Source organism: Marmota marmota, unplaced genomic scaffold (genome assembly GCF_001458135.2).
Source record: "Marmota marmota marmota unplaced genomic scaffold, marMar, whole genome shotgun sequence".
Taxonomy (NCBI): domain Eukaryota; kingdom Metazoa; phylum Chordata; class Mammalia; order Rodentia; family Sciuridae; genus Marmota; species Marmota marmota.
This window is the reverse complement of record NW_026000229.1, coordinates 36,081,324-36,103,248: the sequence shown is the minus strand read 5'-3', so window position 1 is coordinate 36,103,248 and position 21,925 is coordinate 36,081,324. Positions and strand designations below refer to the sequence as shown.

The window sequence follows — 21,925 nt, the reverse complement described above, 5'->3', positions numbered from 1 at the left end:
CCTAGGATGCTTAACCACTGAGGCACATCCCCAGGTCTTATTTATTTTTTATTCTGAGATTAATCTAACTAAGTTGCTAAAGCTGGCATTGAACTTGTGTCCTTCTACCTTAGCCACCTGATCTGCTGGGATTACATGTGTGCACCACCACCTCTGGATCTTATTGTACTAGATTTTGCTTACCTTCACTGGCAAAATAGAAAAAGACAGCAATACATAAAAAAGCTGAAAAGTAATTAGGCTGTGGATAAGCCTAAAGTCAGACATCAAATAAGTTTTAAGGGCTAATCATTGGCCCCTTTACCAAAATAAAATTTAGGTTGGTGAACTGAGGTTTATAACTTTAAGACTACAAATTTTTACTTACTTATTCCTCAGAAACCAATGAGGATATAAACCAAGCCATTAAACATTTATAATCCCTAAGAAGTATGTGTAGTAGAGGGACAGGTCACAAAAAGGAAAAGAAAAAAAAACCACTTCTGCTTTTACTTCATATACTTTTGATATAGTTGATATTATCTAATCTTGAAAGACTTTTCATTAAAGAAGTATAAGCATTTTATGTATGATTCTTAAAATAGCTTCCTTGTCCTACAGTAAAAGGCAAAAAGTAGATGCTCAAATACAAAAATGCTATACTAATGATAATGAAAATCTATAAACTAGCCTAGAGTTAAGCAATTCCTAGGTCCGGTGACAGGAACAATTTCAATGCTTACCCAACAGCGGTAATTCTGCATCAGATTTAGTCTCACAGCCTGAATACTGCCATCATAACAGCCAGTATAAATCTAGAGAAAGAGATTTATAACACTGGATCAAAATATACACAAAGAAACAACTACAAAACACCTTTAAAATAAGAATTAAAAGATGGGGTTGGGATTGTGGCTCAGCGGTAGAGCGCTCGCCTAGCATGGGCGGGACCTGGGTTCGATCCTCAGCACCACATAAAAATAAAGGCATTGTGTTGTGTCCATCTACACCTAATTAAAAAAAAAAAATGGGGGCTGGGGATGTGGCTCAAGTGGAAGCGCGCTCGCCTGGCATGCGTGCAGCCCAGGTTCAATCCTCAGCACCACATACAAACAAAGATGTTGTGTCTGCCGAAAACTAAAAAATAAATATTAAAAAAATTTCTCTCTCTCTTAAAAAAAAAAGAGTTAAAAGAAAATACAAACCTAAAGCAAAATAAGCTCCAGAGTACTAGAATGGGAGCCACTCTTGGGACTGTGGCTGAGAGCAATCCTGGCAAGACTCAGAGGGCATTTACCTTTTTTTTTTTTTGAACCCAGGGGTGGTTAACCACTGAGCCACATTCCCAGCCCTTTTTAATATTTTATTTAGAGACAGGGTCTTGCTGAGTTGCTTAGGGTTCACTAAATTGCTGAGGCTGGCTGTGAACTGACAATCCTCCTGCCTTAGCCTTCTGAGCTGCTGGGATTACAAGCGTGCACCACCACACCTGGCAACACTTACTTATTCTTCAACCCAGGTAGCTCTGGTTTCTAACTGGTGTTGCTTATTAGGCATCTGCATTTCATTGCAGGAAAGGGTTCAATACTCTTTGAAAAATACTCTTTCAATTCATTGCAGGAAAGGGTTCAATACTCTTTCAAAACTCTTTGAGTTTGAAAAATATCCATCCTGGCTCAACCCCACAATTTAGACCAAAATAAAATACATGAAGGTTTAGCAAGGTTAAGAGAATTAGCTTCCACTTAATATATATATATATATATTTGTGGTTGGACACAATATCTTTATTCTATTTATTTATTTTTGTGTGGTGCTGAGGATAGAACCCAGGGCCTCGCACGTGCTAGGTGAGCACTCTACCGCTACGCCACAACCCCAGCCCTATTAGCTTCTACTTTTAGGTCTGCTATAACTATGTCACACTGGCCAAATCTCCTGACTCCACTTCAGAGTTCTGTTCAGATCATAATGTCTTTGGAAAAAGCACCACTCAATTTTTAAAAGCATCTTAAATATATCTTCTAGTGAAGGATGGTCTTGGATTTTTACTGTAATTATTTTCACTATAAACAAAAATGGATATTCAACAACGTTGCTGTGTTATTTCTCACTATTATTAATGCCAAGAGATAAACAGACATTCAATAATGAGGCATACAGAAACAGATGTCACTTTGGGAAGTGACAAGTAGTAACATATTATCTGTATGTAGAATGTCACATAAACACATTCAAAGGCAAACTTCTAATGAGGCAAATAATACTCACCATGCTTTTATGGATGGTCATACACATAATCATGTCTTTGTGTCCTCCATAAACTTGCAGTCGATCATGGGACTTAGAAAGAAAAACATGGTAATAAGGTTATTTTTACCTTGTGCTTAATAAACAGTCCCTGCAGGCCTTGGGAGGCTTAAAATTGTATCTCAGGCACTAACTAGAAGAACCAGTAGTATTCTAATAGAACCTAATGTCAGTCTCCTTATTAAGTCCTACTTAATAAGAGGAGTTGATGATAAGTAGTAAAACCAAATTTCTTTAAAATCAAAGTCTCAAAATTGCACACAAGAAGAACTGTTAGAAGAGAACTCTTAAAAAAGAGACTGAGGTTGCCCTCTAGAAACCATTTACATTTTGACACCCATGCACCTCTCACCAAGTATCTCAGAGTAGTGTCTGTCAGAGTGTGGTCCAGTTTCATAATTATTTAGAGTGTTTGTAAAAAAAAAAAAAAAATGCAGTATCAAAAATCAACACTAATCCCAAAAGACAACCCCCCCAAACCATTCAAGCCAAAATACTGAATCTAAATTTTACCTGTAATTCATAGACACGAACAAATTTATCCAAGCAAGCAGTCACCATCACTTTTCCTAGGATATTCACCACAGTCACTGCATGATTGTGACCTTTATAGATCCGTACAAGCTCACCAGTCTACATCAGAAGAAAAATAACAGTCACTAGACTGATTTTTAAGATTCCTTTCTACTTTTGAGATTAATGATTCTATAATTCTAAGAGGCGTAATTCTGAGGTTATCTGTAAACCCATGCATCTGTTCTAATTTTAAAAGCTGAAGTGCTTCCACAGGCATTTATTACCTATATAAAATACATGCAATGTATCCTGATAGAACCTACTATTATAGAAAGGGAAGGGCCACAATTCTATCTACAGCTTTTGAAGTACAAGTTGAACATCTCTAATCCAAAAATATGAAATCCCAAAATTTCTGAGTGCAGACATGACACTGCAAGTGAAAAATTCCATATCTGACCTCCTGTGACAGATCAGTCAAAAACAAAACAATAAAATTACCTTCAGGATATTCACATATGAAATATAATAAATTCCATGTATAGACTTGGGTCCAGTCCCAAAATATCTTTTGGAAATATTCCAAAATCTGAAAAAAAATTTGCAATACTTCTGGACCCAAGCATTTCAGATAAGGGATATTCTGCCTGTACTTTTAACTTTTATAATTTCACTGAATCTGGACAAATCCATCAAGTAGGATTATGCCCCAGTTTATAGACCAAGAACTTACCTTGTGCTTAATAAACAGTCCCTGTAGGCCTTTGGGAGGCTTAAAATTGTATCTAAAGTACTAACTAGAAGAACCAGTAGTACTCTAACACAACCTCATGACAGTCTTCTTATTAAGTCCCACTCCTCAAAAGAGGAATTGATAATAAGAAATAGTAAAATCAATTTTTTAAAAATCAAAGGCAGCTTCAGAGCTGCCTTTAGGACGTAAGTACAGTCTTTCAGCGGTTTTAATTTGTTCTATTTTAAACTACATAACACATCCACTTTCTAAGAGCCTCAGCTGCTCCATTTAATTTGCTTAAATGAGGCATTCAAACAAAACCTTGAGTCTGTCTCCTACTAAAAATTTTGACAAAGTCAGGATTTCTGGATTGCTCAATATTATCCAAGAGCATATACATAAGAATTACTATTAATTTTTTCACTGAATAAAGGGCTTAATTTAAATTGCAAGAGGGCTGAGGAAACTTCAAGTTTTAACCACCATTTTATGAAAGATTTCCTTAGACTACATCAACTTGGCTTACATGAATGTTGTGAGCATGAACTGACTGATCACTGGAGCCACTGAACACAAGATCATTCACCACCTTAAAGAGAAAAAAACCTCAATGAGTTAGATTCTGTACAAAGTTCTCAGTTTCCTCTGTTAATTTATAACACTGGTGGATCTAATTTCTATTCTATTTTGAGCTGAGCATGAACCAGGTATAAAATAATGATTCCAATGATTGGGGTTGTGGCTCAGTAGTAGAGTGCTCGTCTAGCATGCACAAGACACTGGATTCAATCCTCAGCGCCACATAAATGTAAAATAAAGATATTGTGTCCACCTAAAGCTTAATAATAAAAAAATAAAAAATAATGATTCCAAGACAAATTTTCTCAACTGAAACTTTTGCTCCATCACTATAAATCACTATGAACTGATGAACTGACAAGAACTGCCAAGTTTATTAGCTCTCTGGACTAATTAAGAAGCTCTTATAGTATAGCCACCTTCTACAATAAAATACTTTTATTTTTTGGAGGGGGACAGTACTCGGGATTGAACTCAGGGGCACTGAACCACTGAGCCACATCCCCAGTTCTATTTTGTATTTTATTTAGGGACAGGGTCTCACTGAATTGCTTAGTTGCTGAGGCTGGCTTTGAACCTGCAATCCTCCTGTCTCAGCCTCCCGAGCTGCTAGAATTACAGGCATGCACCACTGTGCCTGGCAAAATACTCTTAATTTCTTTTTAAATAGTTTTTAGTTATACATGGACACAATATCTTTATTTTGTTTATTTATTTTTACGTAGTGTTGAAGATTAAACCCAGTGCCTCTATGTGCAAGGCAAGTGCTCTGCCACTGAGCTACAACCCCAGCCCAAATACTCTTAATTATTGTCTCTCAGTTAATATATTAAAAATGAGCATTTCATTTGGTGAACCAGGCATAAAGAAAAGGGTTACTTCCTTGCTCTTTTCAAAGTAGCTGTATTCTAAATGTATTAGACAACAGAGAAAATTTGAAACTCTATTTGTGCCAGACAAATCTTGTCTTTTATACTATACTTGCCTTCATGCAAAGAATGGTCTTGCTATGGCCCTCCAGAGTTCTGAGGAGCAGTCCGTTCCGTGCGTCACGTACACTGATTGTACAGTCATAAGATCCCACAACCAGCAACTTTCGGGCACCTTCCTGAGCTGTGGCAAGACAGCTGACTGCCCGAGGGCCATGGCATTCAAAGATTTCAAGTTGTTTATTGTTCTGAAAAATAAGTCACCGTTATATAAAATAAAAGCAACCTTAGTTGTAAGAGTAACAAATTCCATCTTATAGACTACATCTTTCATCCACTTCCTTCTCTTAACCCTTAGTCTAACCTTTCAAGTCAACTTCCATTATAAAGTCTCCTAAATGATCTCCTTGCTTCTACTAATACCAGTCCTTCCCGATCTCATCAACTCCCCAGTGACTTTTCTAATATAAATTGGATCTTGTTTCTCACATTTTAAAGCCAACAAAATGAAGTCCAATAACCTTAGCAAAACACAGATGCCCTTAAGAATTCCATAAACCCTACCGAGAGCCTAGCAAATACCAGATATTCAATAAAGGCTTGCTCAACAAATGAGTTTATCTCTGGGTTAGTAAATAATAAGGCCACATGGGCATTAAGGCAAAACTCTGATGAGTTCACCTTAATGAAAAGGTCATCCTCATGAAACCCTACATCAGTTCCAAATCACACCAATGTCATATGTGAAGGAGTTCAGATTCATTTCTTATGGTATCATTCTTAAAATGAAATAGACTGGTTTAACCTGTGACTCATTATTTGGCCCCAAATCTTTAGACATGGTTTAACTTAGCAGAGTTATATTTTGGTCCTGGCACCTTTGAGTCTAAACAGACAGAAGAGAGGATCTTATTTCATTTACATCAGAAGACAACAGTTTTTAAGTAATGGCTAGTTCTGCTATTTCCCCAACAGAAAATGGAAATGCCTGCCCATTACTTCTTCCTGCACACACTCATTCTATTTTCAAATGGCAAGAGAAAACACCATTTTCTTCTCCCAACTACTAACCTTTATGTTGAAAGTCACCACAGTACCATTTGCTAGTCCAGCATAAAGAATTCGCCATCTACTATGGAGGCAGAGAACCCGGTCTTCCAGATGTAACTGCTCCACACACTCTCGGGTCTGACAAAAGTACACAATTATCTAATCAGCAAATAAGATATGAAAACAATTCCTCCTGAAAGTAGAGTTTCAAATGACTCTAATGAGGAAGAAAATCATGGCATTTTCTATTTTGTAGAGGATTTTTTAAAGATCTTTTTCCTCTTTGAAATACGAGGCCAAAGATCTCCAGGCTATAGGTAACAATGGAAAAAATATGTACATTCTAATAATGGTATCTATGTTTCTAATTAAAAATGTAGAAAATCTTCAAAGGACACTATGAGTCTTAAGTCTCTGAAATAAAATGGACAAAGATAAAAATAAATAAGTAAAATAAAGGTATTGTGTCCATCTACAGCTAAAAAATAAATATTAAAAAAAGGAAAATGTTGTATATTCAATAAATGCATTAATCAAATGTGTTTTCCTATAATTGGTTCTCTATTTCAATAACTTTCAAATGCCTTCTTCAATATGGTACTGGTTTAACTAGGCCATTACTACGCAGGAAGCTTTTTAAAAATATAGAACCGCAAATTCCTGAGATTCTAATTCAGTAGGCGGCTTAGGAACCTGTACTTCTAAAAATTTTCCTTAAGGGGCTGGAAATGTAGTTAGCTCAGTGGCAGGGTACTTGTCTAGCATAAGCAAGGCCCTGGATTTGATCCCCAGCACTACAAACAAACAATTTCCTTAGTAATTCAAATGCACATACAAGTTTAAGAAGTATCTACTTGATATGACTTTCAAGAAATTTTTCCATGAGGGGCTGGGGATATGGCTCAAGTGGTAGCGTGCGCACATAGCATGCATGAGGCACTGGGTTCAATTCTCAGCACCACATAAAAAAAAATAATAATAGTAATAAAAAAAATAAAGATGTTGTGTCTACCTAAAACTAAAAAATAAATAAATAAATAAAAAATATATATTAAAAATAAAGAAAAAAAAAGAAATTATTTCCATGAATTTCCCAGGACTGGATTATACTAGAAAATCTAATTACCTAGAACCAAGTATAGGGCCATATATAGTATATATACAAGAACTATTGTTGAGGGTTGGAGGTGTGGCTCAGTGGTAGGGTGCTTGCCTAACATGCAAGGCCCTGGATTTGATAGTAGCAGACAAGAATTAAAAAAAAAAAAAGAAAATAATTACTAAATGGTACCCAAGTGATTAAAGGCCAAAGTATAGATTTTAAAACATATCCAGTTAATATGTGTTTTAAGCTCTCCAGATGAATCTGATGCACACTAAAGTTGTGAACAGTGCCACAGAAATCAAATCTTAATTATTAACAATTCAATTAAATACTGACTTCTTCCCAGTAAAATACAAGAACCTTGAACTAGCACTGACTATATTCCCTCCCTTCCTTTTTCCTATTATCATATATATTCCATCTATATATGTGATAAACCTAACAACGTAGAGTCATAAATTTTGTATCATATAGTTTTGTCTTTTAAAGAAATTAAGAACATATTATGTAAGATTTTGGTGTAGGAGCAGTGCTACAGCTTAAACCCAGGGCCTCATGGACTACCACTGAGCTATACATGTACATAATTATGAAACCATATATTATATGTAATTTTAATGAGATTTTCTCACTTAGTTCAATGTATTTAGGTTTAAAAATTTTAAACATTTTCTAATTCATTCTATCTAGGCTAAATTTTGGCATAGGATGTAAAAACAAAAATTAAGAATATTTGAAAGAAAGACCAAGGGGGATATATATTATTAGTAGTAGAATATAAATAATACTGGAAAGAGACACAAAATGTGGTTTATGTCAATCTCATGTCTACTACCCAAGGTAATTCAGTATGCTAAAACAGGTTCAGACACAAAGAAAGTCAAATGGGTGGAATGAAGTATCTGCCACAGTATCTCCATTCAATACAGTAAATAGTCAAAGGCTCACAATTATCACTTTTTTGGGGGGTGGAGGCGGGGTAGCAGGATGACCAAGGATTGAACCCAGGGACACTTAACCACTGAGTCACATCCCCAGATCTTTTTATTTTGAGATGAGCTCTCCCTAAGGTGCTTAGGGCCTTGCTAACTTGCTGAGGCTGACTTTTAACTTTTCTTTTTTTTTTTAGAGAGAGGAGAGAGGGAGAGAGAGAGAATTTTTAATATTTATTTTTTAGTATTTGGCGGACACAACATCTTTGTCTGTATGTGGTGCTGAGGATCGAACCCGGGCCGCACGCATACCAGGCGAGCACACTACCGCTTGAGCCACATCCCCAGCCCGACTTTTAACTTTTCAAGCCTCCTGCTTCAGCCTCCCAAAATGCTGGGATTACAGGCATGCAACATGGTGCCTGGCAAAATTAAAATACTTTTGATTTCTCTAGACCCACTTACCTTAACATTATAGCAGCGAATGGTGTGATCACTGGAACCAGTGTAAAGGGCAGCATTCTTTCCAGAGGTCTGAGTAACCAGAAGGCAGTTAACTTTGGAAGTATGGCCCTCAAACACACCAATACATTTCCGACTCTAAAATCAAGCAAAGATTAGATGATTACTTTTAGGATATAGGATTAAACAATACATCTCATCATCAACAACAAAAATGCTAAAACTTTCAGTTCACTCAATGCCTGGAATAATGCCTGGTACACAAAAGGTATTCAATAAATATTTGTTCACTGAATGCCTATCAAAACAGTCACATATACTGAGCTACATAGAATTATGTTAACTGAGACATACAAAAAAATACTTAAGGCAATTCACTATAATGAAGGCCAGTACTGGGAGGGTAGCTCAGTGAACAGCACATAGATAGTATGTGCAAGGACCTGGGTTCAATCCATAGCACTAGAAACAAAAAAAGGTCCAAATTTTCATGCCTAGGGCAAGGTTCGTCTCTAACACATACACCAAGCACACAGCAAATTAAAAATTAAGCTAATTACCCATAAAGTTGCATGTTTGACCATCAGCTTGAGAATACTCCACAATACTAAAAAAAAATGTGTCAGGTGCTACTACAAGTCTTCAGGGTCTAGGTATGATTCCCTAAGGGAATTTCTAAATGTCATTTCTATGTATACACCAAGATCTATTTAGAATGTATGTGTGTGTAGGGACTGGGTTTGTGGTTCAGTGGCAGAGCTGCTCGCCTAGCATGTGCAAGGCCCTGGGTTTGATCCTCAGCACCACATAAAAATAAATAAATAAGTAAAATAAAGGTATTGTGTCCAAGTACAAGTAAAAAATAAATATTTTTAAAAAGTGTGTATGTGTGTACAAGCTATAGGTATGTATACACATACATATACACACACACACACACACACACACCCCCCTTGTAATTTAGAGATGGACTTGATCCCCCTGGATCTTACACTCATACTTCTTGTACCACCGTCTCCTTTCTTCAGTCATTGCTGCTGCTACTCATATCACTAGATTAAAGGAACCTATATACCTACTGCCTATAGTAAACAATCTTTCTGGTTCATCAGCTAACTTTTGAGTTTTTACTGAATTTAGTAACTTTACATACTTTTTCACAGTGTTTGTGAAGATAACATACTGTCCCTAAAGTTTCCTGGCTATCACTATTGATAAACAGAATTAGTTTTGACATACATGAAATCCAAAACTTAAATCATAAAAGTATGAGAGAGTGAAAAATTGCTGCTCTCCTCAATAACTTAGATTCTGTAATTAATTAATTATTAGGGAAAAATGTTTCCTCTAATACTTCCCTAATATTCATATTATCACTCCTAATACAGCAGCTATGCAACTGACCCCATCATCAACTCCAGTGTAGGACCTGAGCCCAAGCTTGTTTATATAATTCCACCCCACTTTCTGGTGGTGAAAAGAAAAACAAACCCCAGAGGCACTTTACAAGAGAACTACCTTTTAGGAAAAGATGATATCAGAGAAGACAAAGATAAGAGAGAAATAATAAAGTCCCCAGTGACCCCACTGAGATGTGGATCAACTACAACTAAAGTCAGTAAAACCCCTCAATAAATTCCCCCTCCATGCTGAAGAGAGTATGAACAAGATTTTCCAAAACCTATATAACCAAAAACATTCAAAATGTCACATTCACTTACCACCAGATTATAAACTCGGACAGTTTTATCTGCTGAACAGGTATAAAGTAAGTTTCCAAATATCTGAATAGCATTCACTGCAGCTTCGTGCCCCTCAAAGCTTCCTTCTGTGGGTTCATCATCATCTCCTGGCTCTGAAGATATTTCTAGAAAACAAGAATAGGTTTCAGAGACATGTCTGCTACAGTCTAGAAAGATACTCAAAACTCAAAAACATTACACCATATAGTTGTCCCTGAATTAAACCTAAAGATGATTTCCTAAAAAGTCTATTTTCTCTAGCAGAATATAATAATTCTCACTGAAAATCTTTATTATGAAGCTTATAAAATAAGAGAAGGTGGGGGACCTTTAATTTAGGAAGAAAATCCTTACAGATTGAACTTCTCAGTGATATTTGAAAGGTACCCAGTCTCTCTTCTTGCTGCATCTCTTGCTTCTGAACAGTTATTTCTTTAAGTAAGGGATTATTCTTTAAGCAGTTCCTTCTCAAAGCAAAAATCTCTGGTGCCAATGAAATCTTAATACTAATTAGTAGATAAGGGACTCAGATAAGAGATGGAAGTGAAAGACTTGAAAAAGCCAGGATTTGAAGATTTAGCGCTGATCAAGACAATTCTGTTGATGTACCTTGGATCTAAATTTACAAATCTTTTTCCTGTGGTTGATTTACATAAAATAAAATGACAAATACCTGAAGAGTTTTTTGATCCTTTTATGGAGGAGATCACAGTTTGAGTTTCTGCCACACTGCAAAATAAAAGCAAGCCTTCTTAGCATCTGTGAGAATAGGACAGATAGAAAATCTAAAAATTTCCCAACTCAGGGAATTTCTCTAAACAATGGGCAAAGTAGTAAATGATATAATAAGAGATCAATTTTTCTATATCAAATTTCTATATGAAGAGAAATAAAAACAGAATGAATATTTACAACCTAATCAAAAGAGAAAGCAGAAAAATCTCCACTATTAAAATCTAATTCCTCCATTTCCATAACCTACTATTCTCAAACAAATTTTGATTTTTAAACAAATTCTGATTTGTAACTAAAAGTTTTATTTATTTTTGCACTGGGGATTGAACCCAGGGGCACTTTACCACTGAGCTATAACCCTAGCACCATGAAAAGTTCTTTAAAAAAAAGACGAGTGGTTGGTTGTGGTGGTGCATGCCTGTAATCCTAGTGGCTTGGGAGGCTGAAGCAGAAGGATCACAAGTTCAAAGCCAGCCTCAGCAACAGTGAGGCACAAAGCAACTCAATGCAACCCTGTCTCTAAATAAAAATACAAAATAGGGCTGGATATGTGGTTCAGTGATTAAGTGCCCCTGAGTTCAATCCTTGGTACCCCTGAAAATAAAAAATAAACATTAAAAAAAAAAAAAAAAGACTGATGAAAGCTGTTTTGATTGGACCAATAACATCCTTACCTCACAGGGATGCCATCCTTGTAGCGGGTACCAAGCTCACTAGTAGAGCTAACTTCATCACAACCAGAACGAGAAGCTTCTAGTGGGTTTTGTTCTGCAGAGTTCCAAATATCTTTTTTAGATGGGCTATCAGGTTTCTCTTCTCCAGATTCAGAAGAATCAATAGCTACTACTTCTAACTGAGGATTAGGGATTTCTAGAACTTCTAGGGATGAGTCACTGTCTGCCTCATCTCTGACACTCTCTTGCTCCTGACCAGTTCTATCTTCCCAGGTAGAGGTGGTTACTTTACTCCCTTTAGTTAATTTTCCAGTTTTTACTTTCCTTACAGGTTTAGCAGTAAATATATCCTGTTCAGTGTCACTATTCTCAGGAACATGGGCAGCCCGTAGAGTTTTCTTCTTCCGAAGTTTCTTCTTTTTCTTGTTTCCCCTAGTTTCAGCTGATGTCAAAGTGGATTCTGCCTGTTGCTCGGGCTGGTCAGCTGGAGAATGAGCCTCCTTCTCCAAAGGGGTTTCTGAAGCAAAAGATAATCTTAGAAACGAACTGCTACATGCTTCAGACCCACTGTTGCCTTTGGTTGGCTCTTCACTGTCTTTATTTATGCTAAGAAGATCGGTTGATTGGGAAGAGGGAGAGTTTTCCCTGTTTCTTGTATTTCCTTGCTCCACAGGAAACTTCAGATCTTGGATAGGTTCATGGCAATTTTCTGTTACCTCTGATAAGGACAATGCTGCAGTGATGACTGGATAAACTGGACAACTGATTTCTCCTAAGTTGAGAAGAAAAAACTTTTATATCTTTTTTTGTGTGTTTGCAAACTGCAAATTATTTATCACTAATTGAATCTCTACCAAATAATGTATCAGTGATACGTTCATAAAACCATGATTGTTACAGCTGTTAACTCATCCTCTATGAAGTTACCCATAACCTACACTAATCCCTATCACGGCACTTATCCTTTGCCTTACATCAATATAAAAAATAATAGGCATGTCTTAGTCCTTTCAAAAACTCCTTATGTGGCTCTGGGAATAGCTCAAAAATAGTGTTTGACTAGTATTTGTGAGGCCCTGGATTTGAGCCCCAGCTCTGCCAAAAAACAAAAAAACTCCATGTGGGGCAGGGATTGCTTATATTACTCTTAATCTTATTTTAAAAGTCCACATATTTAATATGGTGTTTTATTCTTTCTAGATATTTAAATATCTATTTAGCTAAAGTATTTCCAGTTTTATTTCTTAGATGTTTTCTTTTTACCCACACACTATCCTATTTCACTATACACAGGTGATTAAAAAATTCAATTGACTTAAGAATGCTTATTTTCATTAACTTAATTATTTCCTGTCTAGGGATTTTTAAACAGATGAGAAAAAATTAAATATTCAAAGGAGATTTATTACATAAATTATTGTATATCTTGATTGTGCAACTTTTCAAATATTATACAACTAGTAAAATTTTTAAAATATTTTAGATAAAAAAAATCTATTTTTTTGGAGATAGGATCTTGCTAAATTGCCCTGATGGCCTTGAACTTGGCTGCCTTAGCCTCCTGAATAGCTGGGATTGCAGGCCTGTGCTACCAGACCCAGCTCTAGATGAATTATTTTCAAGACAAAGGAAAATGAAATATTAAATGCAAAAGGTCAGGTTGTAATAGGCTATGATTTCTCCTTTGTACAAAGTCTACATATAAATACACAAACACCTGTGATGTAAGAAAGACTGAGGGCTAGATAAAGCTCAATGGTAAAGTGCTTGCCTAGCATGTTTGAGGCCCTGGCAGGTTCAATTACCAGTGTCACAAAAAGAAAAAAGTAAAAAAGAAAAAAAGAAATGGCTTGAAATATAGCCAGGAAAGGTGGTGCATACTTGTTACCCAGGCAATTCACGAGGCTGAAGCAGGAGGACTGCAAATTCAAGGCTAGCCTCGGCAACTTAGCGAGACCCTTTCTCAAAATAAAAAGAGGAAGGAAGTAAATAGTTCATGGTAAAGCATCTTGGGTTTAATTCCCAGTACCAAAAATAAAAAAATAAAGAGTAAACACTGAAATAATATAACAAAATAACATCTACATTTTTGTAATCTCCCAACTTTTTAATAATGAAAGTGAATTATTTTTGTAATCAGAAAAAGAAATCTATAAAAGAATCTTTATTACTATTTTTTTAAATCTTAAATACTATCCACAAAAAAAGCAACTTAAAATTCAACATGAAGGACAATTTCCATTTGATATCAATATTATTTATACTGGTACTAAAAGCTAGGGTAATTTTTCAGACTGTTTTTGCTCAAGAAATGACACAATGCCAGTTTGTTTCTTTGTTTGGCCTAATTTTCAATATGGCAACACTGTGGTCATAAAAACTTCTAAGAGATTTTAAATAGCTAAGAAGTTATTCTCAAATGTTAACTAGATGTTATTTTATGAAAAGAGTAAAAATCCTGGCTACTTCTCAAAACCACTTAAGTCCAAGTTCCCATTAGAGGATTACAAACCCCAGAACTCCTCTCAGGCTTATAAAAGTTCTGACTTGTATTTGAGATAAGGACATTTGATGATAAAAAACTCAGAGCATATACCTTATCTAAAAAACTGGATGAACAACTTTAACCCATTTATCACAAACACCAAATAATTTCTGCACCTAACCTAATAAATAGAAACTTTTAAGTACTAATACAAAGTCAACTCAATAACCTTAAATTAGAGAAAATTAAGTTACTGATATTTAAATTACATTCTCTAAAACATTTTAAAAAACTCTCCTCTATGAAGGGCATTTAAATAAAAATTTAATTGTAATAACTTTAGTTTAATGGACAAGTATGGTTTTACACACTGTTATAAAACTGCCCTAGTCCCACTGCAGGGATGCCCTTTAAGCCAGAGAAAAGCTTACTTACTATTAACTTGGGGTAATTCCTTGGATACACTGCAAGCAGAGACTTGTGATACAGCATTCACATTCTCATCTTGTTCAGGAGACATGGGCTCTTGTTTAATCTGAACTGATGAGTCTGGAGCAGGGACACTACCATGGGCTTGGAAAGCAGGAGATGTAGTTACTTTGAGAAGGGCTCCAGAGGATGATGGGGATACATGGGAAGGAGGCGGCTCCAGAAAAACTGGGAAAAAAGGATTAGGCAGCAGCGCAGTATCAGCAGATGTCTGAGATCTACTGTTCCTTTGTTCTCGAGTGAGGCTACAGGGAAGCTGATCTGGGTGCTCAGAAGGTTCATATGTTTCTAAAACAGGAAACACATATACAAATACAAAAATGTTATCTGAAGAGTCACTTGTTTCTAAAACAATTTGTATTTATAAACATTAGAAAGGAATTTTAAATAAATATATTAGTATACTCCCACATAATTCTTCAAAATAGAATATCATCTAATCTATACAACTACTAAAGATACAGGTATAAAATTAGCATCAACATATCAATTTTCTAAACTTTAAATGACTTATCTAAAATTATATAAACACCAGTGGAAGTGCCAGATTTGAACACTGATCTTTTTATTCTTAATCCAGAGTTACTATATCCATTGCTAAACATTTCTGGGATATACAGTCTAAGGGTTTTTTTTTCCTTTTTGTTTTTTTGCAGCACTGGGGATTGAACATAGGGTTGTTCTATCAGTGAGCTTTTTCCCCTGCCCTTTTTATTTTTTATTTTGAGAAGGTCTCACTAAATTGCTGAGGCTGGCCTCAAACTTGCAATCCTCCTGACTTGACCTCTCGAGTAGCTGGAATTACAGGTGAGCACCATGGTGCCTAGCTGGTTTCAGGCTTTTTACAGAATGATGAAACCAAAAAAACATGGGAGAAACTATATGATCTTTCCATAACTACTTTTCCCTCCCTTCTATATAGAACAAAAAGTAATAAGCTATGGACACCCTATGAATACCTTGTAATCCCTGTAGAATCTGTATTCTATGAGTCCTCAGTGCACTCATTTCCATAGTTATCTGAAAATAAAGTATCTTGTTAAGCATTTCAAAATCTACTTCTGAGATGATCTGTTTTCATTAGACCATACATATGTTGTTACCTGCTGCTTGAGCATGAGCAACCTCTGAACTTCAACATATGCTGTCTGCAGAGCTGCCCGGGCCTGCAGAAGGTTATTATCCATGCACTGCAGTGATTTGCTTAGTTCTTCCTCTCTTAAGGAAATATTCAGTAGCTGGTCAACCTGAGAACGTTCTGCTGAAAGAAATCATAAGGCCCAGCTTAATACTGGAGACTCCTCTTCAGTAACAGTTTCTCAAAAGACTCAACTATGCCCATGATTCAGGAAAAAACTTTTGTTTTCTCCTCCAGAGGTTAGGAGACTCGACAAGTCTCAGAAAATATGTGGCCAAGCCTGATATCAAAGATAGAAATGAAGTAAGAATCACAAGACAGAGTTGTCTCATAGGTCAAGTATACCACATTGTACTATCCTAACTAATCACTTTCTTTCTCCACTAACTTCCCAGGTGAAATCTCTGTTGAAGCACATTCATGGATCGAGGTTTTATTTTCCATTTTTTAGCTACCATCCACTTCATTTAGGGCTTTTGCTTAGACTGGGCCTCAGACCTAGTCTGCTTGGAACTTTTCCTCCCAAATCTTATATTTTTCTAGTCTGTTAATTTCAAATGGTTCTCTTCAGTCATATTATTATTATTATTATTTACCACAGAGATAGATATATATATTTGACAAGGGTTTAATATCCAGAATATTTATAGCACTAAAAATATATATATTTTCTCCCATTCTTGAGATTGTTTCTTTACTGTTATTTCCTTTGATGTGCAGAATATTTTTTAGTTTGCTGATGATGGGGATACATAGGAAGGAGGCGGCTCCAGAAAAACTGGGAAAAAAGGATTAGGCAGCAGTGTGGTATCAGCAGATGTCTGAGATCTATTGTTCCTTTGTTCTCGAGTAAGGCTATAGGGAAGTTGATCTGGGTGCTATTTTAACTAATTTGTCAATCTTTGCTTTTGCTTACTGTGTTTTGGGGGTCTTATCCAAAAAATCCTTGCCCATTCTAATGCCCTGACACATTTCCCATTTTCTTCTGGTATTTTCATAGTTAGAATAGCTCTCCTTATTAGAAAATGCCTTGTGAAAAAAATACATTGTGTCAGTAGAAACATAAGGAGTCAAACTCAGACTATTTCTCTTACACACATTCAACTACACAGATCACTTTGATGCCAGACGTGTGGGGGCTTTCCCCATACACAGCAAAAATTGATTCTGCAGGGAACATCATCAGACAGGTATTCTCCAATTCAATTCTAACACTATTTACCAGGGGATAACATAATATCCTACAGACTGAGCATTTAGTCTCCAAGACTACCAACAGGCCATAATTTAGGGTTCCTATAACCCCTTCCTCAGGTTCAATTAATTTGCTTAAGCAGCTTATAGAACTCAAGGGAATACTTATATTTGCTCATTTATTATAAAGGATATTGCAAAGGATACAGATAAAGAGATGCATAGGGCAATGTATGGATGTATGGAAGAAAGAAGTTTGATGCTGTGTGGGTGAGCCACCCTCCATGAACCTCCATGTGTTCAGCTACCTGGAAGATCTCTGAACCCTGTCCTTTTAGGTTATTTTGTCATAGTTGTTGTTTATACACACACACACACGTACATTTTTTTTTTTTTAGTTGTTGACAGACCTTTAATCTATTTATTTATATGCAGTGCTGAGAACCAAACCCAGTGCCTCACACATGCCAGGCAAGAGGGCTACCACTGAGCCTCGGCCCCAGCTTCCTTTTAGGTTCCATAAACCTTTTAGGTTTATGGAGGCTTTACCACACAGGCATAATTGATTAAATTTGGGGCCACTGAAGACGGATTTAACCTTCAGGGCTTCCTCCTCCCCCACAAAAGGCTGCATGCATACGCAGGGGCTGGGGTGGGGTTTACAGCTGAAGAGTCCCAACCCTTCAATCCTGCCTTGATTTTTCAGGTGAACAACCCCTCATCCTGAAGCTACCTGCCAGCCATAAGTCAACCATTAGCACACAAAAAAAGATTCTATCACTTAAGAGATTCCAAGGATTTAGGGTGTATGCCAGCAAACAAAGACCCAAAATATATTTCACAATATCAGAAAGGAGTGTATTTATTTGTTTATTTATTTTACTTTTTTAAATATTTATTTTTTAGTTATAGTTGGACACAATACCCTTATTTATTTATTTTTATGTGGTGCTGAGGATTGAACCCAGGGCCTTGCACGTGCTAGGCGAGTGCTCTACCGCTGAGCCACAACCCCACCCCGAGAGGAGTGTATTTAACTTAAATAAAATATTCTAAATAATGTATGTGTCATCATTTGTCTTTTTCTAATTTAATATGCTAAAACCTCTCCTCTAAATATCGGATCCACATATCCAATTATTATATCCCTTTCTAAGTGTCTCAAAGGTCCCTTAAATCAAAGGATCTAAAAGGAAACTCATCTTTCTTTAGCCTCAATCTGTTCCTGCCATGGAGTCGTCTATCTCTATAAATAATACCATCATCTGCCTAATTTCCCCAACCAGAAAACAGGGTTGCCCTTGACTCTTCTCTTATTTATCACATCCACTCATCAAATCACTCCCTATAAGGAAAGCAAAAGTCAGAGAAGGAACAATGCTAATAACCTCTTTCCTTAATTCACTATTAGAAAAGCAACCAGAATGCTTCAAAAATGAAAAATTGAGAGAAATGCCTATAAATGATTAAGAACAACAATGTTTTTACTAAATGACGTGCTCTTTTTTATCCTACTGAAAAGGCCCAATAAGATATATAACCACAGCTTACAGGTCTATGTGGCATCATATACTCTTCCTCTAGTTGTACTGAATGTTGTAGGAAATCCAATTTGCTCTTAAGTAAGAAGACAATGTCAAAAAAAAAAAAAAAAAAATGGGTATCAGTGTTTGATGAACACAAGTTGTGCTGTGTCAAGTTGTATAAAGACCAAAATGCTGTAAGAACAACTTCTTTTTGCCACAATATTCTGCACCATACCTTTTTTCCCTTTAATTTTCCTTCTTTTATTTTTTCTCTCAAGACTTGGGAGTTCAGGAGAAGATCCATCCTGTGGAGCAAAACAAAACTGAATAATATTCAATATGTAAAGGTCATTATCCAAGAGAAAAAGAATAAAGAATGAAAGTTCTAAGATAGTCGTACATTATCCTTCACTATTGCTCACACACAAGTCAAATATTAGTTGAATCAATGTATCTGCTAAAAAAGAAAAAAAGGGGTGAGGGGGAGAGTACAAGATCGGATGCCTTCCCAGCATCTTAAAGGTGGTAAAACCCACAGGCTTAGGTAAAGCATTCCACCTTGGTAAAGTAATTCACACATATGAACAAAGCCAATAACACAAACTCTAATTTTATTTTGGCACAGTTTCTATTTCAAACTTCAGCAAGAAAATCTTTGCAATAAGAAGCTAAACTGCCTATAAGACAAACCTCAAGATACTAGCTTTGTCATTGTGGACGTGGACTCTATGATTGTTTTAAACTCAATGGAAAAAAGAGCTAGGGACAATTAAATGCTGTCATGAACAAAAGAGGAAGAAGCTGTGTCCATACTCAGTTCTGACCACTTTTTTGTAATAAAAATAGAAATTCTTCTACTTGATCATGAACTCCTTTAAGACAATAATTGTGTTGTCAGCCAATATTTGGGAAAAAAATGGGGATTAGAGGATGAAAAAAAAAATTAGCTTTGCCAAAGGATAATCTTTTACTTTTGTATTTCAAATCATCTAATATCCCCTATGTACAGTCTAGTTACAAGGAACAGAATAGGAATTTGAAACAGGTCTAAACCCATGACCCTAACTACTTTATTTATTGCCTCAGTTTTAAAGGAAAGAGACGACTTTCTTACAGTGCCAGATTCCAGATTCTATCACTACCAGCAACTCTTTCTTTCCAGAAAGGAATTCTGAGAAGATTAAGCAATATCAAGTAGGAATGCAAGAAGAGCTGAAGTGGTACTAGTGAAGGACAAGACTCTTAAGAAGCCAGACTGGATAGCTAAAGGACAAAAGACAGTTACAAATACTAAAAAGCTGGGCCTGGTGACACAAGCCTATAATCCCAGAAACTCGGAAGGCTGAGGCAAGTTGATCTAAGTACAAGATCTGCCTGGGCAATCTAGTGAGACCCTGTTTCAAAATAAAATAAAAAGGGCTGGGGGTATGGCTCAGTGGTAGAGAGCCTCTGGGTTCAATGTTCAATACCACAAAAATAAAACAAAATACTTCTATGCTATGTTCTTATATATGCACTCTAACAATAAATTTAGTGTTAATCCTAGAAGTTCTGAATCCAACAGTCATACATATATGCATTACAAATATAACAGAAAACTCTTCAGAAGCAGTACAGAGTACATCTATGAAAACAGACTGCATTACAGCTGAAGATATGACTTATTCTTGGTCAGGTGATACAAAGAATCACTGGGTTGAAGACTAGTTTTAGCGATGACTTCATATTTTCCTGGTACTGTACATTCATATTACATTACATCTAATTTAGTAGAACTACTTGGTGAAAGAAACCAGTAGGATGAAATAAGAGCCTCATAGTTCTATTCCAGAGTGTAGAGAACTACAACCTCAAATCCCTCCAAAACCAAACAGTTAAACCTTCTTTATAAACAACTAAGTTGCTACATGAGATGTTCTATAAAAAGCACAGGGAATCATACTCACTCCTGTGGCTCTTCGTTTCTTTCTAATACTCTGGCTGTCATTTTGTTCAGCACCAGAGGTACAGCTGCTATCAGTGGCTGCATCTGCTAAACTGGAGGCTGCAAGGAGTGAGGATGCATTTGATGAGAGAGAGTTTCTTTCTCCATTATTCTCCTGGGCATTCTGATTCTCTGATGGTGGTGTAGACCTCTCTTGGTTGTTTAGGTCTTTTGCTGAATGCATCAAAGGTATTATATGATCACAGGGTAATTGTGCACTATGACGCCTTCGGGTAGCAACATTTTCAGACTTTTCACCTGTTCTGAGGGAGGCAGTCAGAGGTGTCAACTCCTGTTTAAGGCACATCGTTGCTTTCTGACTCTGTGCAGCATTCAATGAGTTACTAGGTGAAACAATCTGCTGGGGCTCATTTTCTTTGCCAGTACCTTCCTCACTGAAGAAATTGTACACAGAAGGAGCCCTATCCATGATCACGCTGCTCTCAGAAAGGCTTCGCTTTCTGGCCAACCCAGGAGATGAGGAAATGGAAACACCTTCCCACTGGAATCCTTCTAAATTAGACAGATCAGGATCACCATCTAAATCCAAGACCTCTTGCTCATTTTGAACCAGAGGTACCATTTCTATGCCAAACCTTAAAAAAGAAAAAACAAAAACATAAATCGACATGGTTATAGGGAAGAGCTCTTTTTAATGTGTCAGACTCTGTCAAGCACAGGTTACAAAAACATATAAGATGGTTCCTGTTCTCAAGGAGCTCAGAGTTTGATAAGGAATTGAGACAGAAAATAAATAATATTGCTATGTCACAGTAATAAATTATAGACATATAGCCATAAGAATACATGAGAGTAAAAATTGAGAATTTTATTTCTATACAGCTCTAAATCTACAACAAAAAACACCTAATTTTTAAAAGTAAATAAACCAAAACAAACAATAAACTTTCACCGATCACTTACAAGTGTCAGGCACTACAATGAGTTTTTTACTCATAATTTCATATACTACTCACCAGATCTGGTAAAGGAAAAGGGGGAAAAATAAATTTATTATTTGAACAAGGATAGAAACTACCCTAAACCTGAAGGGTAATTTAAAATGCTACAGAATTATGATTTTCAGGTAGTAAATCTGTTTGAACACTTTATCATTCAGAATAGTACCTCAACATAAGATGAACAGCCACAATATTACAGAAGTGTTCGAAATAAACATTTTGTGATCTGAAGTATGATGTCCAGAGTAAATACAGAAAGGTAACTATCCACAGGTTCTAAGTAAAAGGCAATGAGGACAGTTATATTTAAAAGTTGTGTCATTCATTCAAGATCTAGATCTAGAGAAATTAAATTCTACAGATAGATACAGATTTATGGATACAAACTGAAATGATGG

At 36.2% G+C, this 21,925-nt stretch overlaps 1 protein-coding gene across 11 annotated transcripts in view; it reads right to left on the bottom strand.

The window, feature by feature from the left end:
* The window catches only part of Znf106 (zinc finger protein 106), a 65,765-nt gene that overhangs the window by 7,168 nt on the left and 36,672 nt on the right, over positions 1 to 21,925 (bottom strand). For 6 of the 11 annotated variants that reach the window (XM_048793132.1, XM_048793131.1, XM_048793134.1 and 3 more), the window contains 15 exons: positions 20,528 to 21,161; positions 18,817 to 18,886; positions 15,827 to 15,984; positions 15,683 to 15,743; positions 14,670 to 15,011; positions 11,750 to 12,521; positions 11,014 to 11,069; positions 10,320 to 10,465; positions 8,602 to 8,736; positions 6,121 to 6,237; positions 5,106 to 5,297; positions 4,068 to 4,130; positions 2,803 to 2,922; positions 2,251 to 2,322; positions 723 to 794 (listed from right to left, as the gene is read on the bottom strand). In XM_048793132.1, the coding sequence (XP_048649089.1) occupies positions 723 to 794; positions 2,251 to 2,322; positions 2,803 to 2,922; positions 4,068 to 4,130; positions 5,106 to 5,297; positions 6,121 to 6,237; positions 8,602 to 8,736; positions 10,320 to 10,465; positions 11,014 to 11,069; positions 11,750 to 12,521; positions 14,670 to 15,011; positions 15,683 to 15,743; positions 15,827 to 15,984; positions 18,817 to 18,886; positions 20,528 to 21,161 (3,010 nt within the window). The remainder of the gene's footprint in view (positions 1 to 722; positions 795 to 2,250; positions 2,323 to 2,802; positions 2,923 to 4,067; positions 4,131 to 5,105; positions 5,298 to 6,120; positions 6,238 to 8,601; positions 8,737 to 10,319; positions 10,466 to 11,013; positions 11,070 to 11,749; positions 12,522 to 14,669; positions 15,012 to 15,682; positions 15,744 to 15,826; positions 15,985 to 18,816; positions 18,887 to 20,527; positions 21,162 to 21,925) is intronic. The other 5 variants (XM_015480767.2, XM_048793139.1, XM_048793136.1 and 2 more) reach the window with 3 other exon arrangements.